This window comes from Cucurbita pepo, chromosome 18, assembly GCF_057944985.1.
Source record: "Cucurbita pepo subsp. pepo isolate OVF chromosome 18, ASM5794498v1, whole genome shotgun sequence".
NCBI lineage: Eukaryota > Viridiplantae > Streptophyta > Magnoliopsida > Cucurbitales > Cucurbitaceae > Cucurbita > Cucurbita pepo.
The window spans coordinates 9535505-9551632 of NC_141815.1; the positions used below are offsets into that span (position 1 = coordinate 9535505).

The 16128-nt window shown below is 38.6% G+C and overlaps 2 protein-coding genes across 3 annotated transcripts; one reads left to right on the forward strand and one right to left on the reverse strand.

Moving 5' to 3' along the window:
* Nucleotides 1-147: 147 nt before the first annotated feature.
* On the reverse strand, nucleotides 148-7916 carry LOC111780730 (transcriptional corepressor LEUNIG). 2 transcript variants are annotated; one of them, XM_087119752.1, is made up of 18 exons: nucleotides 7761-7916; nucleotides 7112-7250; nucleotides 6640-6737; nucleotides 6440-6549; nucleotides 5530-5745; nucleotides 5375-5451; nucleotides 5192-5267; nucleotides 5034-5097; nucleotides 4793-4842; nucleotides 4355-4624; nucleotides 3945-4035; nucleotides 3746-3861; nucleotides 2951-3100; nucleotides 2336-2491; nucleotides 2120-2236; nucleotides 1134-1340; nucleotides 310-578; nucleotides 148-267 (listed from the first exon to the last, which is right to left on the reverse strand). In XM_087119752.1, exons 1-17 carry the CDS (start codon nucleotides 7804-7806, stop codon nucleotides 432-434), a joined length of 2130 nt encoding a protein of 709 aa, XP_086975878.1. In that variant the 5' UTR covers nucleotides 7807-7916; the 3' UTR covers nucleotides 148-267; nucleotides 310-431. The 2 variants fall into 2 exon arrangements, with proteins under 2 accessions (XP_086975878.1, XP_086975879.1); XM_087119753.1 differs by lacking the exon at nucleotides 7112-7250 and having other exon boundaries at nucleotides 7599-7899.
* Nucleotides 7917-10167: 2251 nt separating this feature from the next.
* LOC111780300 (putative inactive receptor kinase At2g26730) lies at nucleotides 10168-13055 on the forward strand. Its single transcript, XM_023660665.2, has 2 exons — nucleotides 10168-11822; nucleotides 12179-13055. Exons 1-2 carry the CDS (start codon nucleotides 10517-10519, stop codon nucleotides 12847-12849), a joined length of 1977 nt encoding a protein of 658 aa, XP_023516433.2. The 5' UTR covers nucleotides 10168-10516; the 3' UTR covers nucleotides 12850-13055.
* The last annotated feature ends 3073 nt before the right edge of the window (nucleotides 13056-16128 follow it).

Consider the following 16128-nt stretch of genomic DNA (forward strand, 5'->3'; position numbering starts at 1 on the left):
TTAATGGAGGAACTAAACTTTATTAATTAATTGAGCAAATATACTTTATAAGTTTTTAAAATATAAAATTTATTGTATTTAATATAATGAAAATTTCCAATTAAGAGAGAACATTATAAAATAGTTTTATATTAACAACCAATAACATCAGAGATTTAAGGCTGGCAATGGATATATTGACTTGCAAGAGATTGTGTTGACCGTTTCAAAAGCACACACAACAAGAGTTTGCTATGAAGCCGTGTCTGGATATTTGTTTTTTCTTTCCTTTTTACAGTATACGCCCAAGAAAATATCAATGGACATAACTTTTGGCTTTAGTTCGTCACCATCTACATGCAAAAAAGACGTCGATGTATGGATATCGACACTCGACATATGATCTTAGGATAGTAATTTGGTTGGAGTGGAGAAGAGAGCTTGTAGATTTGTTACTGCCACAGCTTGACACAGTTGTCGTGACTCGCTGAAGCAACTAAACCAGAAACATTTGATGCCGCCAAGGCTGATACCAGCTTGTCATGAGCATGCAGTGTCGCTCTTGTCTTGTTTTCTGTCATGTCCCAAAGCTTCAGTGACTGGAAAACAACAATTCATTTAAGAACAATCTCAATGTTACAACTTTGATGCTAAATAATCTCAGAAACTGGATTTATATCAAATAATATTATCCAATCAGAGCATCTGTCATGTTATCTTATAATGAAATCATGACATGTTTCTACTTGTCCAGATGGATTAGGAAATTGCAACAATGCTTAAAAGCTATAGAACTTAAACACTGAAACATTGAAGGCTCAGCTTAGGCTCAAGGTATACAGAATTCTCATATCAAAAGATCGGTTGAGAATTGTTGGGAGAGGAGTCCCACATCAACCAATTAAAGTAAGTAAAGAATATTATCTTCATTGGTACAAGGCCTTTTGGGAAAACCAAAAGCAAAGCCATGAGCTTATGCTCAAAAGTGGACAATATCATACAATTGTGGAGGTTCGCGATTCCTAACAAGTTCTTGGAGTGGCTTGTAAGGTCAAAAGCATTATAGATGGTGTATTATTTGCTTCCATAGGAAATTTGCAATTTTTCACAGAAGAGCTAATAAAATAGGATGTGAATGAATAGCAGCCACTAACCTCATGAGAGCCAATGATCAAAAGAGAGGTGTCGGTGGGATGAAAAACGCAGGCATAAAATGAGTTTCCATTGCAGTTCAACTCATGAATGCAGTCTCCTTTGCTACCAGAGCCAAATTTCCATACTTTAGTTTGGTCGTCACTTGTAGATGCTAGATATTCACCAGAAGGATCCCAGCACAAAGAATGAATTTGATTTTTGTGACCCTGAAATGGCAAACCAGAAAGTTCCAAGGAGAGGTCGCATGGATGGTATGTTAGCAGCTACTTACTATCACCACTAAATTATACTCACTTAAGAGTCCATTTACACAGCATACTTGTCTATCAAAGGTTTAATAAATGATGACTTGAAGATATATTATGCATGTCCTTGTTACTCCCTCTAGCAAGGAGGATGGCCGTAAGTGAAGACAAAACAAAATACAATACTCATTTCAATACTTTCCAGATCATCCAAAACAATCAATGAATGAACAAGGTTACCTATAGAGAACTTTTCTTTTTATAAAATCTCATTTTATTAAGTAAACAGCCGAGGAAAAGCGGAACTTAGTTGTTACTAATTCTGAGATCCCACATCGGTTGAAGAAGGGAACAAAGTATTCTTTATAAGAGTGTGGAAACCTCTTCCTATAAGAGGCGTTTTAAAAACCTTGAGGGGGAAGTCCAAAAGGAAAAGTTCAAAAAGGACAATATCTGTAGCAGTTGGTTTGGGCGGTTACAGATGGTATCAGAGCAAAAGACACCGGACAGTATGCCAGCAAGGACGCTGGGCTCCCAAAGGGGGTGGATTGTGAGATCCCACATCGGTTGGAGAGGGGAACGAAGCATTCCTTATAAGGGTGTGGAAACCTCTCCCTAGCAAACACGTTTTAAAAACTTTGGGAGGAAGTCCAAAAGAGAAAGCCCAAAGAGGACAATCTCTGCTAAAATTTGATTTACAAGTCTGTACGAAACTCAAAGTGAACTTTACATCAACAAACCTGTAATTTAAGCCTGCAAACTTGGGTTTCTATGTCAATTATGGAAACAACATTTCCCATAGCTGCAGCAAGCATTCTTCCATTATTAGGTTGAAACCTTAACTGTGTCGCACCACCCTGATTTAGTAGTCAAACATGCAGAAGTTGATGTTTTTATAAATAAATGCAATGTACAATTTAATAGGAAGAAATCAAAGTATGAGTTTGAATTTATACCTTAAAAATGCCAACACAGCTACCACTTTTAACGCTCCAGTACCTAATCTCGCTACTAATATCAGAAGAACAAATGAGATCATGTTTACTAGGATGAAAGTCCAATGATGTGACTCCAGTGGAATGCCCAGTAAAAGTCCGAAGTGATTGGCCATGCTGTAAAATGTATTTATATCTTCATCATTAAGAGTTGGAAGTTTGGTGAATCACAGACATAACCCATGCCCGGTTAGAAACCACGGACCTCCACAATAGTATGATATTGACCACTTTAAGCATAAGCTCTCATGGCTTTGCTTTTGGTTTCCCCAAAAGGCCTCATACCAATGGAGATGTATTCCTTATTTATAACCCATAATCATCCTCTTAATTAGTCAATCTGGGACTTCCAATCAGCAAAATTTTGCGTGTTTGTGCGTGTGTACATTATTTAGTGATCAAAGATTGTCCCAAAGCCAAGTAGAAAGAGCCATGATCCTTGAAAGCTTACTAAAGAAAAATTCTTGTTCTGTATTTAAAACTTTAGAATATTGTAGGCAGTTGTCAGACTATAACAATACAATAACAAGATATAATGGATTAAGCCTATCTAATGAAAAAAGCTGGTTCACTTACATTATCAACATCCCAAACCTTGACAGTCCCGTCACTTGAAGATGTTGCAATCTTTAATGTTCTTGGACTAAAGCAAACATCAGTTATCCATTGCGAATGTTCATCAAGTGTAGACCTCACTTTGAAGGACTTTGTGCACCACACTGTAGCCTGCACCATAAAATTGTTGAGAAATATCCTAGAAACTAACCATACATACTTCCATATATCAACAAAGTAGCATTGTAAGATCTCACGTTGGAGAGGAGAATGAAACACCATTTATAAGGGTGTGGAAACCTCTCCCTAGCAGACGCGTTTTAAAAACCTTGAGGGGAAGCTCGAAAGGGAAAGCCCAAAGAGGACAATAACTGATAGTGACGGGGTTGGGCTATTACAAATGGTATCAGAGCCAGACATCGGGCGATGTGCCAACGAGGAGGCTGAGCCCCAAAGGGGGGTGGACACGAGGCAGTGTACCAAAGCAAGGACGCTAGGCCCCGAAGGGGAGGTCCCACATCGATTGGAGAAGGGAACGAGTGCTAGCGAGGACGCTCGGCCCCTAAAAGGGGTGGATTATGAGATCCCATATCGGTTAGGGAGGAGAACAAAACATCATTTACAAAGAGTGCGAGCAGACGCGTTTTAAAAACCTTAAGGGGAAGCCTGAAAGGAAAAGCCCAAAGAGGACAATATCTACTAGCGGTGGGCTTGAGCGGTTACAAGCACACTCAATAAATCATCAAAAACATTAAAAGTTTGACCTGTAAAAAATCTTATAATTTTGATAACCCACTTAATATTAATATATTTAACCTTTTTGTCACGCCCACCACTAGCAAGTAGTTTTCCATCAGATGAGAAGCAGCAGCATTCAACTTTACTTGTACTTGCAGAAACTACACGAATTTCCTTCAGTGCAGGGCCTTCAGTTAACAAGAAAGGGTTGGATAAGATAATCTGTGGCTATTCTTAAAAGAGTTCATCATAGCTTTGGTAGCGTCAGATACCATACCTGCATTATCTCTCTCGTCTGATTCCATAGGAGATAGGAAAGACTCCACATAATCTAATGGTCCATCATCCATGAGACAATCCATATCAGCCTGCCATGTGTTAACTCATTATTTAACTACCAAACTGATTATTAATGTTCTCTTTTCATTTGTTTACGCTAATTAGATTCATCAGTAGAATTAACGAGAAAAAACATGGATCTGCAACCATATGATTCAAGACTCAAATGAAAAAACCTCCTCTATATATCAATTTTCATACTTTATACTTCCTATGAACAATTTTCAAATCTTTGCAGCCATATTTGAGAAACAATGACCGAACTAATTCTTCTTAGTTTTGAAGCATTGGCTAGGTTATTATAAATATCATAAAAAAAGACACCTTGATCAGCAGATCTGCACTTACATGAGGCAAAACAGGATGACAAACTGGTGCCAGTGAATCACCATCAGACACATCGATAAAACATAATTGGCTATCCTTCCCTGTATTCAGATTTTGACTTAAAGGCACTCCCGGTCTTATACATGCCACATTGGCAGAAGGTACTCCTCCCAAGCTTTGAGGTGCCTGAAACATCAGTGGATGCTCCAGCTGAAATCGATTGGAAGTATGTGGTAATTGGATGAATGACTTGGGTTGTTGCAGATGCCCCAAGCTTAGAGGATCCAGTCCCTAAAAGAGGTAAAATTAAAGTGGTCTCCCCATGAATACTGATTTTTTTCCAGTTTACATTCTACAATCAACATTTATATAGGTTCTTTGAACTATAAAAACAAAGAGTACGACAAGCAATACAAGGAGAATTCATGTAGTTCTCAAGCATCGAATTCGAATACTTACAGTTGAAGGCCATCCTTTCAAAGTCAAATGACCAGTGCCCTGATTTGATTCTGAAAGAACCAAGAAAGCATCAAATGAATTAGTTAAACACTATCATAATTCTAAAAAATGATATTAGTTAAAGGCTTTGTAATCTTCCTTTTTCTGATGATTAAAGCCACTTTCTAACATAAATCCTGAGTCGGATATGTTGAATGATGTAAAAATATATCTATATATATATTGTTCAGGAAAGGAGTACCAGCAATTCCTTGCGTCATGCCAAGTCTGGAGTTCATAATTGACTTCATCTCACCTTTCAAATTCTGTTTCATACAGGAGGCATGATAAAAAGTTACATCCAAAAATATGAGAAAAAGAGAAAACAACAGCATATTTTCGTTGTTTAGTGATAACTACCTTGGATCCTGGAAGCTGTTGACTATGATATTGAGTATCAATACTATTTGAATTGTCCCCGGGTGTTTGGCTCTGGCTAGAAATCCAATGTTCAAGTACATTAAACATGAAACATTTATAAGAAATAAGTACACCTGTAAGAGTAAACAAACATAGCAGGATTCAAAATGTGATGAGAGACACCTCAGAGGTTGACCATTCAAGGCAGCTGTTCCAAGCATTGAGGCTGGAGGCTGGCTTACGTGTTTGAGGAATCTTTTCTGCATGAATATTGACTTAAATACCAACAATGAAAAAGGCTATAGTTAAATTACATTGAGTGAGATCTTCAAGAATACCTTTGGGAGCACATTGGCTAGTGCATCCCTTTCAATAGGGAGTGTAGAAGAATTCTCCACAGACATTTTTGAAGCCATTTTATTTGCTACTGAAGGGTTCTGTATATTGAATGAACTGTTCATAACAAGCCTATTAGCGGTTGAAGTAATCTGCTGAGAATTCTGCAAATGATATTGTTGTTGTAGCTGCGAATCTCCATCCTTCGTTAACTGAGACTATCAAATCCAAAACAAAATGAAAATTTCAAGAAATAATTATCTAATATCACGTTTTACACAATTTATTATTGATGTCAAGATATTTGATGCATGTGATAAGGGATTTGACATCATAACAACTTAGTTCACTTGTTTTGCCTAAGGCAACATTCTACCAGGAACATGTGAGATCCACATGAGTTGGGGAGAGAACGAAACATTTTTTATAAGGGTGTAAAAACCTCTACCTAGCAAACACGTTTTAAAAAACTTGAGGGAAAGCCTGAAAGGAAAAGGACAAATAGGATAATATTTGCTAGCGGTGAGCTTAGGCTGTTACAAATAGTATCAGAGCCAGACAATGGACGATATGCCAGAGAGGAAGCTGAGCCTCAAAGGGGGTGGACACGAGGCGGTGTGTCAGCAAGGACGCTGGGCCCCGAAGGGGGGTGGATTGGGGGATCCCACATCGATGGAACGAGTACCAATAAGAACGTTGGCCCCGAAGAGAGGTGGATTGTGAGATCCCACATTGGTTGGTGAGGAGAACGAAACATTCTTTATAAGGGTGTGGAAACCTCTTCCAAGCAGACGCGTTTTAAAAACCTCGAGGGAAAATCCGAAAGGGACAATAACTACTAGCGGTAGGCTTGGCGGTTACAAAACACTCAGAGGGGAAATAATTCAGCTAAAATCTCAAAAGAACATGAACCTTGATGTAAGATGCAGCAGCTTCTGAGTGCTGCGGATTAATGCGGGCAATAAAAATGTCCCAAAACACAGACCACCATTCCAAAAGGAAACCACCAGGCGCATCAAAAGCTGAGTAATAAGATTCAAAAGAGAAGACAAATTTAGTTGTGGATACATGAAAGTTAGTAAATACTACAGTGATCCATTACACATTCGTACCCACTGGATCCACAAAAAGTTTCCCTTCATCCAGAAAAGACCTTGCAGAAGCATATAGTTTTCTTTTCATGAGATAATCATAGATATAAGCATCCAACCTACATACAAAAGAACAAGAATAAACCCATTCAAACCGATGAAAAAAGATCAAGAAAAACACATTCCAATAAGTTAAAAATCCTGGCAGAAGTACGAGATTAAAAAAAAAGTATATATATATATATATAATAGCACTGTCAGGTTGTTTGTCTCCCATCTTAAGAACTCATCCGCTGATCGATTGCCAATAAAATATAAATTTATAATACTACAGATTTCTAAATTAATATTTCCACACGATCAGTGATAAGAAACAGTAACTTAGTCTCAAACAGCCGGATTGAAGGTGTCGGGTACTGTTTGACATGGAAAAGAGTGGGCAAATAAAAGTGTACAGACGCCTTGGAACCAATAAAGCCCCCACAGTACCCACCAGTTCAACAAATAAACAAACAAAAGAAGTTGTCCCTCAAAAGCGACGAGGGCACAGACTTCAAGAACAGAGCAAAACCAGGTGGAAATCAAGCGCTCAAGAAGCCAACAAATCCGCTGGTCGATTCGAATCCCATCACCTCAAAGAAAGGGGGGAAAGCAAAAAATGGGCAATATCAGTTCCTTCTCCCAAAAAAAACACTATGCTCGAAGGGAACACGAATTTCAAAGGGCGAAAAAGAAAAACATAGAGCAGATGAACCATAATGCGACATCCGAACGGCAAGAAGAACAAATAAATCAGTAGAAAACAAACCCCGCCAAGAAAATCAAATCAAATCAAAGCGAAATTTTATGCTCTTGAAACTGAAAGTAGGAACTAACACGGATTCAATGAAGAACAATATAGAGAAGAATAAATGAAATGAAATCAAATAAATTGTCGAATATCGTAATGCAACAGTAGAAAGCAGCAGAATGGCACTTGCATTTTATCAACATCAACATCGTCCCACAAAGCTTGGGACATGATTACAATATTATTCGCTGCCGCGGGAACAAGATGAATCGAATAAAAGTTGCAGTGAAATAGTGAGAAAATCTCTGTTTAACAAGTATGGAAGTATTTTTAGAAGAAGGTAAGTAAATACAAAACGGGTTTTTCTCAGATTCCCCTTGATTCCATTTCTCATTCATTTCTCCATCTCCTTCGGCTGCGCATTGGCACGCCTAATTTCTCCGTGAAAGTGGCTTTTTTCGTTATGGACGCGAAAAGTGAATTGTTTTCAGTGCCACCTTTCTCACTCCTATGCCTGCATTATAGCTTGCTGCCTAAGTTTCTTAACCTCCAGGCATTCTCAATCGAGCATATTATAGCCCATCAATCTTATAATTTTAAAACGTGTTTACTGTGAATGTTTCTATATTATTATAAGAAATGTTTTGTTTTTGTAAGACGTGAGATCTAACAACCCAAGCGAACCACTCACACACTAGTAGATATTGTTAGTCTTAGCTCGCTAAATATATCATCAATTTCATAATTTTAAAACTTTTATAAACAAAATAGTTTGTTTTAAACCAAATAAATTTAAATAATTTAAATTAATTGAGTTCTTTAAGTAGGTTTAATAAATTACCATTTTTAATTTTGTTTCTTATATATTTTGGTTATTAATTTCATTACTTTATGTCAAATTAGACATAAAAACAAACAAACTAATAGAAATAAAATATAAATAAATAAGTAAATAGGACATAAAAAAAAAAAACTTATAAGGCAGAACACAACACTACTTAAAACATAAGTTCCGGTCAATTTGAGTAAAACACAATACAAGTAGTTGAAATATATGTTTCGGTTAACCTGAACACAACACAACACAAGTAGTTGAAACACATTCTCATCAATCCAAGCATAACACAATACGAGTAGTTGAAACATACGTTTTTGTCAACCTGAACACAACACAACATAAGTGTTTGAAACATGCGCTCTCGTGTGATCTCTTCATGCATTTTTCATTCTCTCTGCCTTGCAGGCTAATAGTCTTGGCTAATAGTATGGTCTATTCACACCTAGTTTTTCTGATTCAATCTATTTTCATTCTCATGGAACCAATGTAGAGGGGAATCGGCATGTTCCTCCAAAAGACAGCAACAGCCATGCCACCAGCCTGTTGGGATGACAGCAAATATGGAACATAAATGATGGACACCATCAAGGGGAAAAACAACAAATATCAGAGCAAATATCAGTAACTGGGGAAGGGACATGATGAGGGCGTTTGAGATCTTCAAGTTTGTATTTACGTCGAAATACGATCAAAATTTCACATTAGCTAGCTGAGACGTTATGTTTTAGTTCTCTCCTAACGATCCAAAGTGAATTCTAAAATGCATATAATTTTTTGTTTGAAAAAAATAAGGAGAGGAAGAGGCAGAGGTGAGGTGGCAGTAGATGTCCAGAAAAACAAGAACAGCTCAGCCGACCAGATCGGAGTGTACGCCAAGTCAAAGCTGTGCAGGCAACAGTCTCGATGATGTCATCAACGATCAGAGTGTCCCATTTGCCCGTATGTGCCTCGTGATTTAAATTCAACCTTTGTTCTCTTACCATTTTTCCTTTATTTGCTTCTCCTTTTTCCAAAAAATCTTTTATTTTTTAATATACTTCAATTTCAAGAACGAATAAATAAATAAATAAATAAACATAGGATATCAAATGCCTAAGTATTTATAATTAGCATCGAGAGTCGTTCGAAAAAATAGAGTTATTGAAAATAAAAGAGGGGTCGAACTGTTTGTCATTTAGTAGCACCATAACTACAAGAGATGTTCATTTTACTTATAGAGTCGAGGGCCTGCAATGACCCACTTCAAATGGGGAGAAGATTTGTCAGAGAATAACTAAAGGAGCGAGAAATATTTTCTCGAGATAAATAGATTCGGGATGAAACTATATTCTCAGTCTCTATTCCTACCCTATTTAATTAAATATATGTAATATAATATATATATATATATATATATGTTATTTCTTTATTATATTTTTAATATAGATTATATTATTTTTTTTTTAAATAATAATAAAGGGGTAAAAATTGAGAGTACCCGCTGCCCGTGGACACCACAGAGACACACCATTGGCTAAGGAGAATGGCGGGTAGGTCCCACCTTGTTTCCTTCCCTTATCATGGGCGCTCCACATGCCTTTGCCTATCCCCACTACTGCTTCCCAAATCAAATCGTTTATCACGCGCCAAAATCGCGACTGATCAAAACTACTACCTAATTCTTTTTCATTAACCATTAAACGACAATTAAGCTTAATTACACAATATCCTTTTAATTACCAATAAATAGTTATTTTGTTGATAAAATAAAATAAAATATTCTTATTAATGATATTATTTTTTAGATGAAGTAAATAATAACAATGATTTAACCAATTTATTTCAATTTCAATGGTAAAAATGAAACAGGACCAAATTTAGAGACGTAATTAAAATATAATTAAAATTTAGGAGTGGTTTATATGATTTAAGGTAATAAAAAATATAATTTTGAATTGGTGGTTGGAGTTAAATTGTTGTTAGTGTGAGTAAGATAGAGAGTTTAAGGGTTAATAATAATGTGATGGAAGAGATGAATGTAAGGAACATAGGGAGGAGGCGTGCAGCGGTGTTGTTGTAGCTCTGGTCAGGATCCGCCCTTTTCGCCTTTTACTCAAATCTCCTCTGTTTCTCTCTGTTTCTCTCTGTTTCTTTAACGGCTCATCGCCGGCGCCGGAATCCTGGATTTGTCTCACGACCGGTCTCATATACAAGACAAAACAAAACAATCTCTCCCCACCCTTGTTTTTTCTTCTCCTCCTCCTTCATTTGTCTACTTCCACTCTGTTCTTATGGCTCAAGTTTTTTACTTTCCCCCCTGTCTCCCATTTTTCCTGATTTCCCTTCTATTTCTTCTTCATTCTGTTCAATCTGAGCCCTCCGCCGACAAGGAAGCTCTTCTTGATTTCTTCAATAAAGTCCCTCATGGCCCTCGTCTTCAATGGAATGCTTCCGCCTCTGCCTGTACTTGGGTTGGAGTTGTCTGTGATGCTACTCAGTCCTTTGTTTTTGCTCTCCGGTTACCTGCTGTTGGGCTTCTTGGTCCGATTCCGGCTGGAACTCTCGGTCGGTTGAATCGCCTTCGAGTTCTTAGTCTCCGGTCGAATGGGATCTCTGGGGGCTTGCCGGCGGATTTTTCTAATTTGACGTTTCTTCGAAGTCTTTTTCTCCAAGACAACGAGCTTTCCGGCGATTTTCCAGTGAGTGTGACTCAGTTGATTCGGTTGACTCGTCTCGACCTCTCGTCGAACAATTTCTCTGGTTCGATTCCGTTTTCGGTGAATAATCTGACCCAGTTGACTGGGCTTTTCTTGGAGAATAATGGGTTTTCGGGTTCTCTGCCGAGTATTCCGGCGATTAGTCTAACGCACTTCAATGTATCGAATAATAAGCTCAATGGATCCATTCCCGAAACGCTAGCGAAATTTTCTGCTTCATCTTTTGCTGGGAATTTAGCTCTCTGCGGTGGTCCATTGCCGTCGTGCAACCCGTTTTTTCCATCCCCTGCTCCATCGCCGACGTCCGCCTTGAAACCCCCACAATTTCCCGTCGAGAAGAAATCGAGAAAGCTTTCAATCGCCGCCATTGTCGGAATTGTCGTTGGCGCTGCTTTTGTCGCGTTTCTATTGCTGTTTCTTCTCCTATTTTGCCTTCGAAAGCGCGAGAGGAGGCAACCAGCGAAGCCGCCGACTACAGTGGTTGCTGCTCGATCTGTGCCGGCGGAGGCCGGGACATCGTCTTCGAAAGACGACATCACCGGCGGATCAGTGGAGACAGAGAAAAACAAATTAGTGTTCTTCGAGGGTGGGATTTACAGTTTCGACTTGGAGGACTTGTTGAGAGCTTCGGCGGAGGTTTTAGGAAAAGGAAGTGTCGGAACGTCGTACAAGGCGGTGCTGGAAGAAGGGACCACCGTAGTGGTGAAGAGATTGAAAGATGTGGTGGTAACGAAGAAGGAATTCGAGACGCAAATGGAGGCTGTGGGAAACATTAACCATGAAAATGTGGTTCCTCTCAGAGCTTTCTACTTCTCCAGAGATGAGAAATTGCTTGTTTCCGATTACATGGCCGCCGGCAGCCTTTCCTCCTCCCTTCACGGTATAATCTCTTATAACTCTCAAAAATTATATCCCATTTCCAAGTTATTTCTCATTACATCAATGGCCCCACAAATTAGAATTCATTTCCAAGTTATTTCACTTACCTGCATGAATTTGCAGAGTTCATTATTCATAAGTACCTTGTTCATCATTTTCAAGGAAAAGGGGTTTTTTTTTTTCTTTTTAATCAATTTCATTGGCAAAAAGTAAAAGCAATGAATGATGATCGTGAGAAACAGAGCCATCTTTAATGGGTTTTTCTTATTTTCTAATTTACTTTCGATTCTTTTAAGAAAAGCCTTCTTTTCTGTGTTCTGTCTCGTGGTGGTGAACTGAGCTTCCGGTGATTCACAGGAAGCAGAGGATCCGGCCGTACGCCGCTTGACTGGGACAACCGGATGAAAATCGCATTAAGCGCGGCAAGAGGATTGACTCACCTCCACGTGTCAGGAAAACTCATCCACGGCAACATTAAATCGTCGAACATTCTCCTCCGTCCCAACCATGATGCCGCCGTTTCAGACTTCGGCCTTAACCCTCTCTTTGGCACCTTAACGCCACCCAATCGGATTGCTGGTTACCGCGCGCCGGAGGTTGTCGAAACCCGTAAGGTCACGTTCAAGTCCGACGTGTACAGTTTTGGCGTTTTGCTGTTGGAACTTCTCACCGGGAAATCGCCAAATCAATCGTCGTTGGGCGAAGAAGGGATTGATCTTCCGCGGTGGGTCCAATCGGTGGTTCGAGAGGAATGGACGGCGGAGGTTTTTGATGTGGAATTGATGAGACACCACAATATCGAAGAAGAGATGGTTCAGCTTTTACAAATTGCCATGTCCTGCGTCGCCGCCATGCCGGACCAGCGCCCGTCGATGCAAGAAGTGGTTCGTATGATAGAGGATCTAAACCGCGCTGAGACCGACGATGGCTTACGCCAGTCATCCGATGACCCATCTAAAGGGTCGGAGGGCCACACGCCGCCGTCGGAGTCCAGAACCACCCCTCCCGGAGCCGGTGTACCACCGTAGAAATTACCTTTACGTCCTCTTCTTAAAGCCGTAAATCAGCATGGTTCGTAAATAAGCGGTTAAAGTGCGCGGGGCAAAATGGGTCGTCGGCGGAGGTGGCAAGGCAATGCTCCGTTCTGGGTAGTTTTGGAATTTCCTGTCAGTTTATTTGAATATTTATTGGGTGATTGAATTGACCATATATGATTAATTCTCACATTTTTCTAGTCTTTTACTATTTATTATTTATTTTTAAAAAAATGTATTTCGTACCGTATTGACAGAAAATCATAGATTTTGTGAAAATTTTCTTTGTCTTATAATTGTTGTCGTAGCTTATATTCCTGTTTAATTGCGTGTGAAGCCCTTGGATATTTTTTTTAATTGCACCTTTAATTATTAAAAGCCCATAACCAACAACTATTTATCATCACCATTACCCAAAATTATTGTTTTTTTCACACTTTTTGTCCTAAATTTTAGTATTTATTGATATAATAAAACTAATTTAGTGAATAATACTCGAGGATATCCAATCAGAAGGCGACATGTGTGGATGAGTTGGCAAGTTGTCGTATGCGTGGAGCTGTCGTGGCGTAACCAACGAGGCATGTGCCTTTATTCAGTTAAGAATTGAGAGATAGGCACCGAAAGTGTGAAGCTTTGGAGAGAATTATGGTCAGACGCCAATTTGACTTTTTTCACTGATTAATTAAAATTAAAATTAAATTTTAAATTTTAAATAACTTTTCTACTTACTCTATGGTATGGTATTGTGAGAGATATAATCTCAGATCTGTTTTATGTAATCTCGATGATGTCAGAAGGCTGCTTCAATCCCAGCCGTTCGATTAATATAACCCATTACTTTTCATTTTTATTTAATTATTTCCCTTCTAGAATCAAGATTTGGTCCATACGTTATACCCATTAACAATAGTTTGAATAAGTCGAGTCACCCAAAATTAAAAATAGAAAATTAGAGGGGAAAAAGTTAAGAAAATGAATAAAAGGTGAGAATATTGGAAACTAATGAAACAAGGTAAAGAACAACCAACAACTAGTGGGTGGGAATTTGATTTATGGAATTCCAACAACAAGTCGTGTGGCTCGAGCAAATATTGTCATTTTTTAACTTTTTTTTTTCAAGGGTTTCCCCTCAAAGTTTTACGATGTATTTAATAGGGAGAGGTTTCTACGCCATGTTTAAAAGAGGTTTGCACACCCTTATAAAGAATGTTAAGAAATGTATTGTTTTTTCTCGAACCGATGTGGGATATAAACAATCCACCCCCTTGGGGGCCAGTGTCCTTGCTGGCACATCACTCGGTGACCGACTTTGATATCCTTGTAATAGTCTAAGACCACCGCTAACAAATATTGTCTAGTTTGGTCCGTTTGGTATTGTTGTCAACCTCACGATTTTAAAACGCATCTTAAAATTCCGAGAGTAAGCCATTGAACGAAAAGTCTAAATAAGACAATATCTGCCCAGCAGCAGTGGGTTTGAGCTGTTACAAATAGTATCAGAGTCAGTTATCGGACGGCGTGCAAATGAAGACGTTGGGCCCCTAAGGGAGTGGATTGTGAGATCTCACATCCGTTGGAAGGGGAACAGAATATTCATGATAAAAGTATGAAAATCTCTCCCCATTAGCTTTATGCAATGAAATCAATGGCAGTGTGGATGGAGCAAGGATGAAAGAATACCGAGGGAAGCAAGGAATGTCTTTCTCTAAAGCAGCACGGTCTTCCAGTCTCTGCTGTCGTCAAACAAAAGGCGTGGATATTGGATAATAATAACAACTCCTTGATTGCCCACTGCACAAAATGTAAAAAAAAAACAATAACTTTGCTTGGATTGTACGAATCAATCATCAAAACAAGAGAAAAGGGTAAGTTTTTGTTTGGTCTTTACTCATCATCACAGCATAGGATGCTTCATTACAAGACTATCAAGAATGTATGTATGTATTTAATGGTATCAATCCAAAACAGGTAAACAAACACAGATTCCAGGACCACAGCTTCAGATTCATGTAATAAATTACAAGTAACAAAAACAAATATATTACAACAAAGCTAAGAAGCATCTCTGTGTTCATGCTCATCATAAAGATTTCTAAATTTCCATGTACACAAAGGGAGGGAGACAGAAGGAAAAAGAAAAGGGCTTTTGGGATGGTTGAAAAGGGAACAAGAAAATGAGAAGTAAATAACAGATGTTCACAAGTACTAACCTGACAGAAGCAACAATATTGATGTTTTGTACTGATATCATTTTCATGGTACCAGTTCCTGTTCATTGTCTTGTGATGTATCAATGAACTGCTATTCCATGTGGCAGAGATGCTATTGTTATGCGAGCTAATACTCAAACTGTTGGGTTTAATACCACTTTCTTCCATTCTGAGCGAGTCCAAGTAATTGAATTAGGACATCAACCAAGAGACTGCATCTCCAAGAACATGAATTTACCCTGATAGAACAATTTTAATGATTCACCACTCTGTCCCTGCTCTGCATGGGCAGCCAACAGAGTATTCCACGTTATAAGATCTCTCTTTATAGTTGAGTTGAAAACTCGTCTTACACATTCCGACATTCACATTTGGCACAAATATCTATTTGTTAAAGAACCACGGATCTCCACAATGATATGATATTATCCACTTTGAGCATAAACCTCGTGACTTACTTTTGGTTTCCCGAAAAGACCTCGTACTAATGGAGATAATGTTTCTTACTTATAAACTTCATCTTAATCAGCCAATGTGACTACTCCACTCAATAATCCAACACGATTATGCTACTTGCAACAGCAAGATCGGATTCAAGGTTGTTCTAACACAAAAAGAATGCCCTTGTTTACCCTGATTGATCACACTTATATTAGCCGAAGCTGAAAGAGAACTTGATAGTCACCTTGAGTAGGTTCAGCAACTTGATAAAACATCTTGATCGCTTCCGCATTAAGTCCACTCCGAGTAACATTAACAATCATCGAATTCCAAGCTACTATATCTCTCTCGGGAATTTTATCAAACACCTTTGCATCTCCGCATCACACACATTTACCAGCAACATCGATACGCCCGCCTCGACCCATCTTGATTGCACAGCCATGTACTGCTTTTCCTAATCGAATCCACTGCAGAGCACCAGAAACCTTCAAGGAAATTGGAATAACAAAATTGTCCACAACAAGCTCAATTTCGTGCATCTCACAACAACAAACCCAAGCTTCTTCATCAAAGCCGATTCTAATTTCTAATCTCAATTTGGTCTGATCGTTGAATT

Coding starts and splice junctions, on each gene's coding strand:
- LOC111780300 (XM_023660665.2), top strand. CDS start 10,517: ATGGCTCAAGTTTTTTACTTTCCCCCCTGTCTCCCATTTTTCCTGATT. Junction 11,823..12,178: donor CCTTTCCTCCTCCCTTCACG/GTATAATCTCTT, acceptor GGTGATTCACAG/GAAGCAGAGGATCCGGCCGT.
- LOC111780730 (XM_087119752.1), bottom strand. CDS start 7,806: ATGAATGAGAAATGGAATCAAGGGGAATCTGAGAAAAACCCGTTTT. Junction 6,738..7,111: donor TTTGTTTATTTGTTGAACTG/GTGGGTACTGTG, acceptor TTTTGTATGTAG/GTTGGATGCTTATATCTATG. Junction 4,625..4,792: donor TGAAAGGATGGCCTTCAACT/GTAAGTATTCGA, acceptor TACCTCTTTTAG/GGACTGGATCCTCTAAGCTT.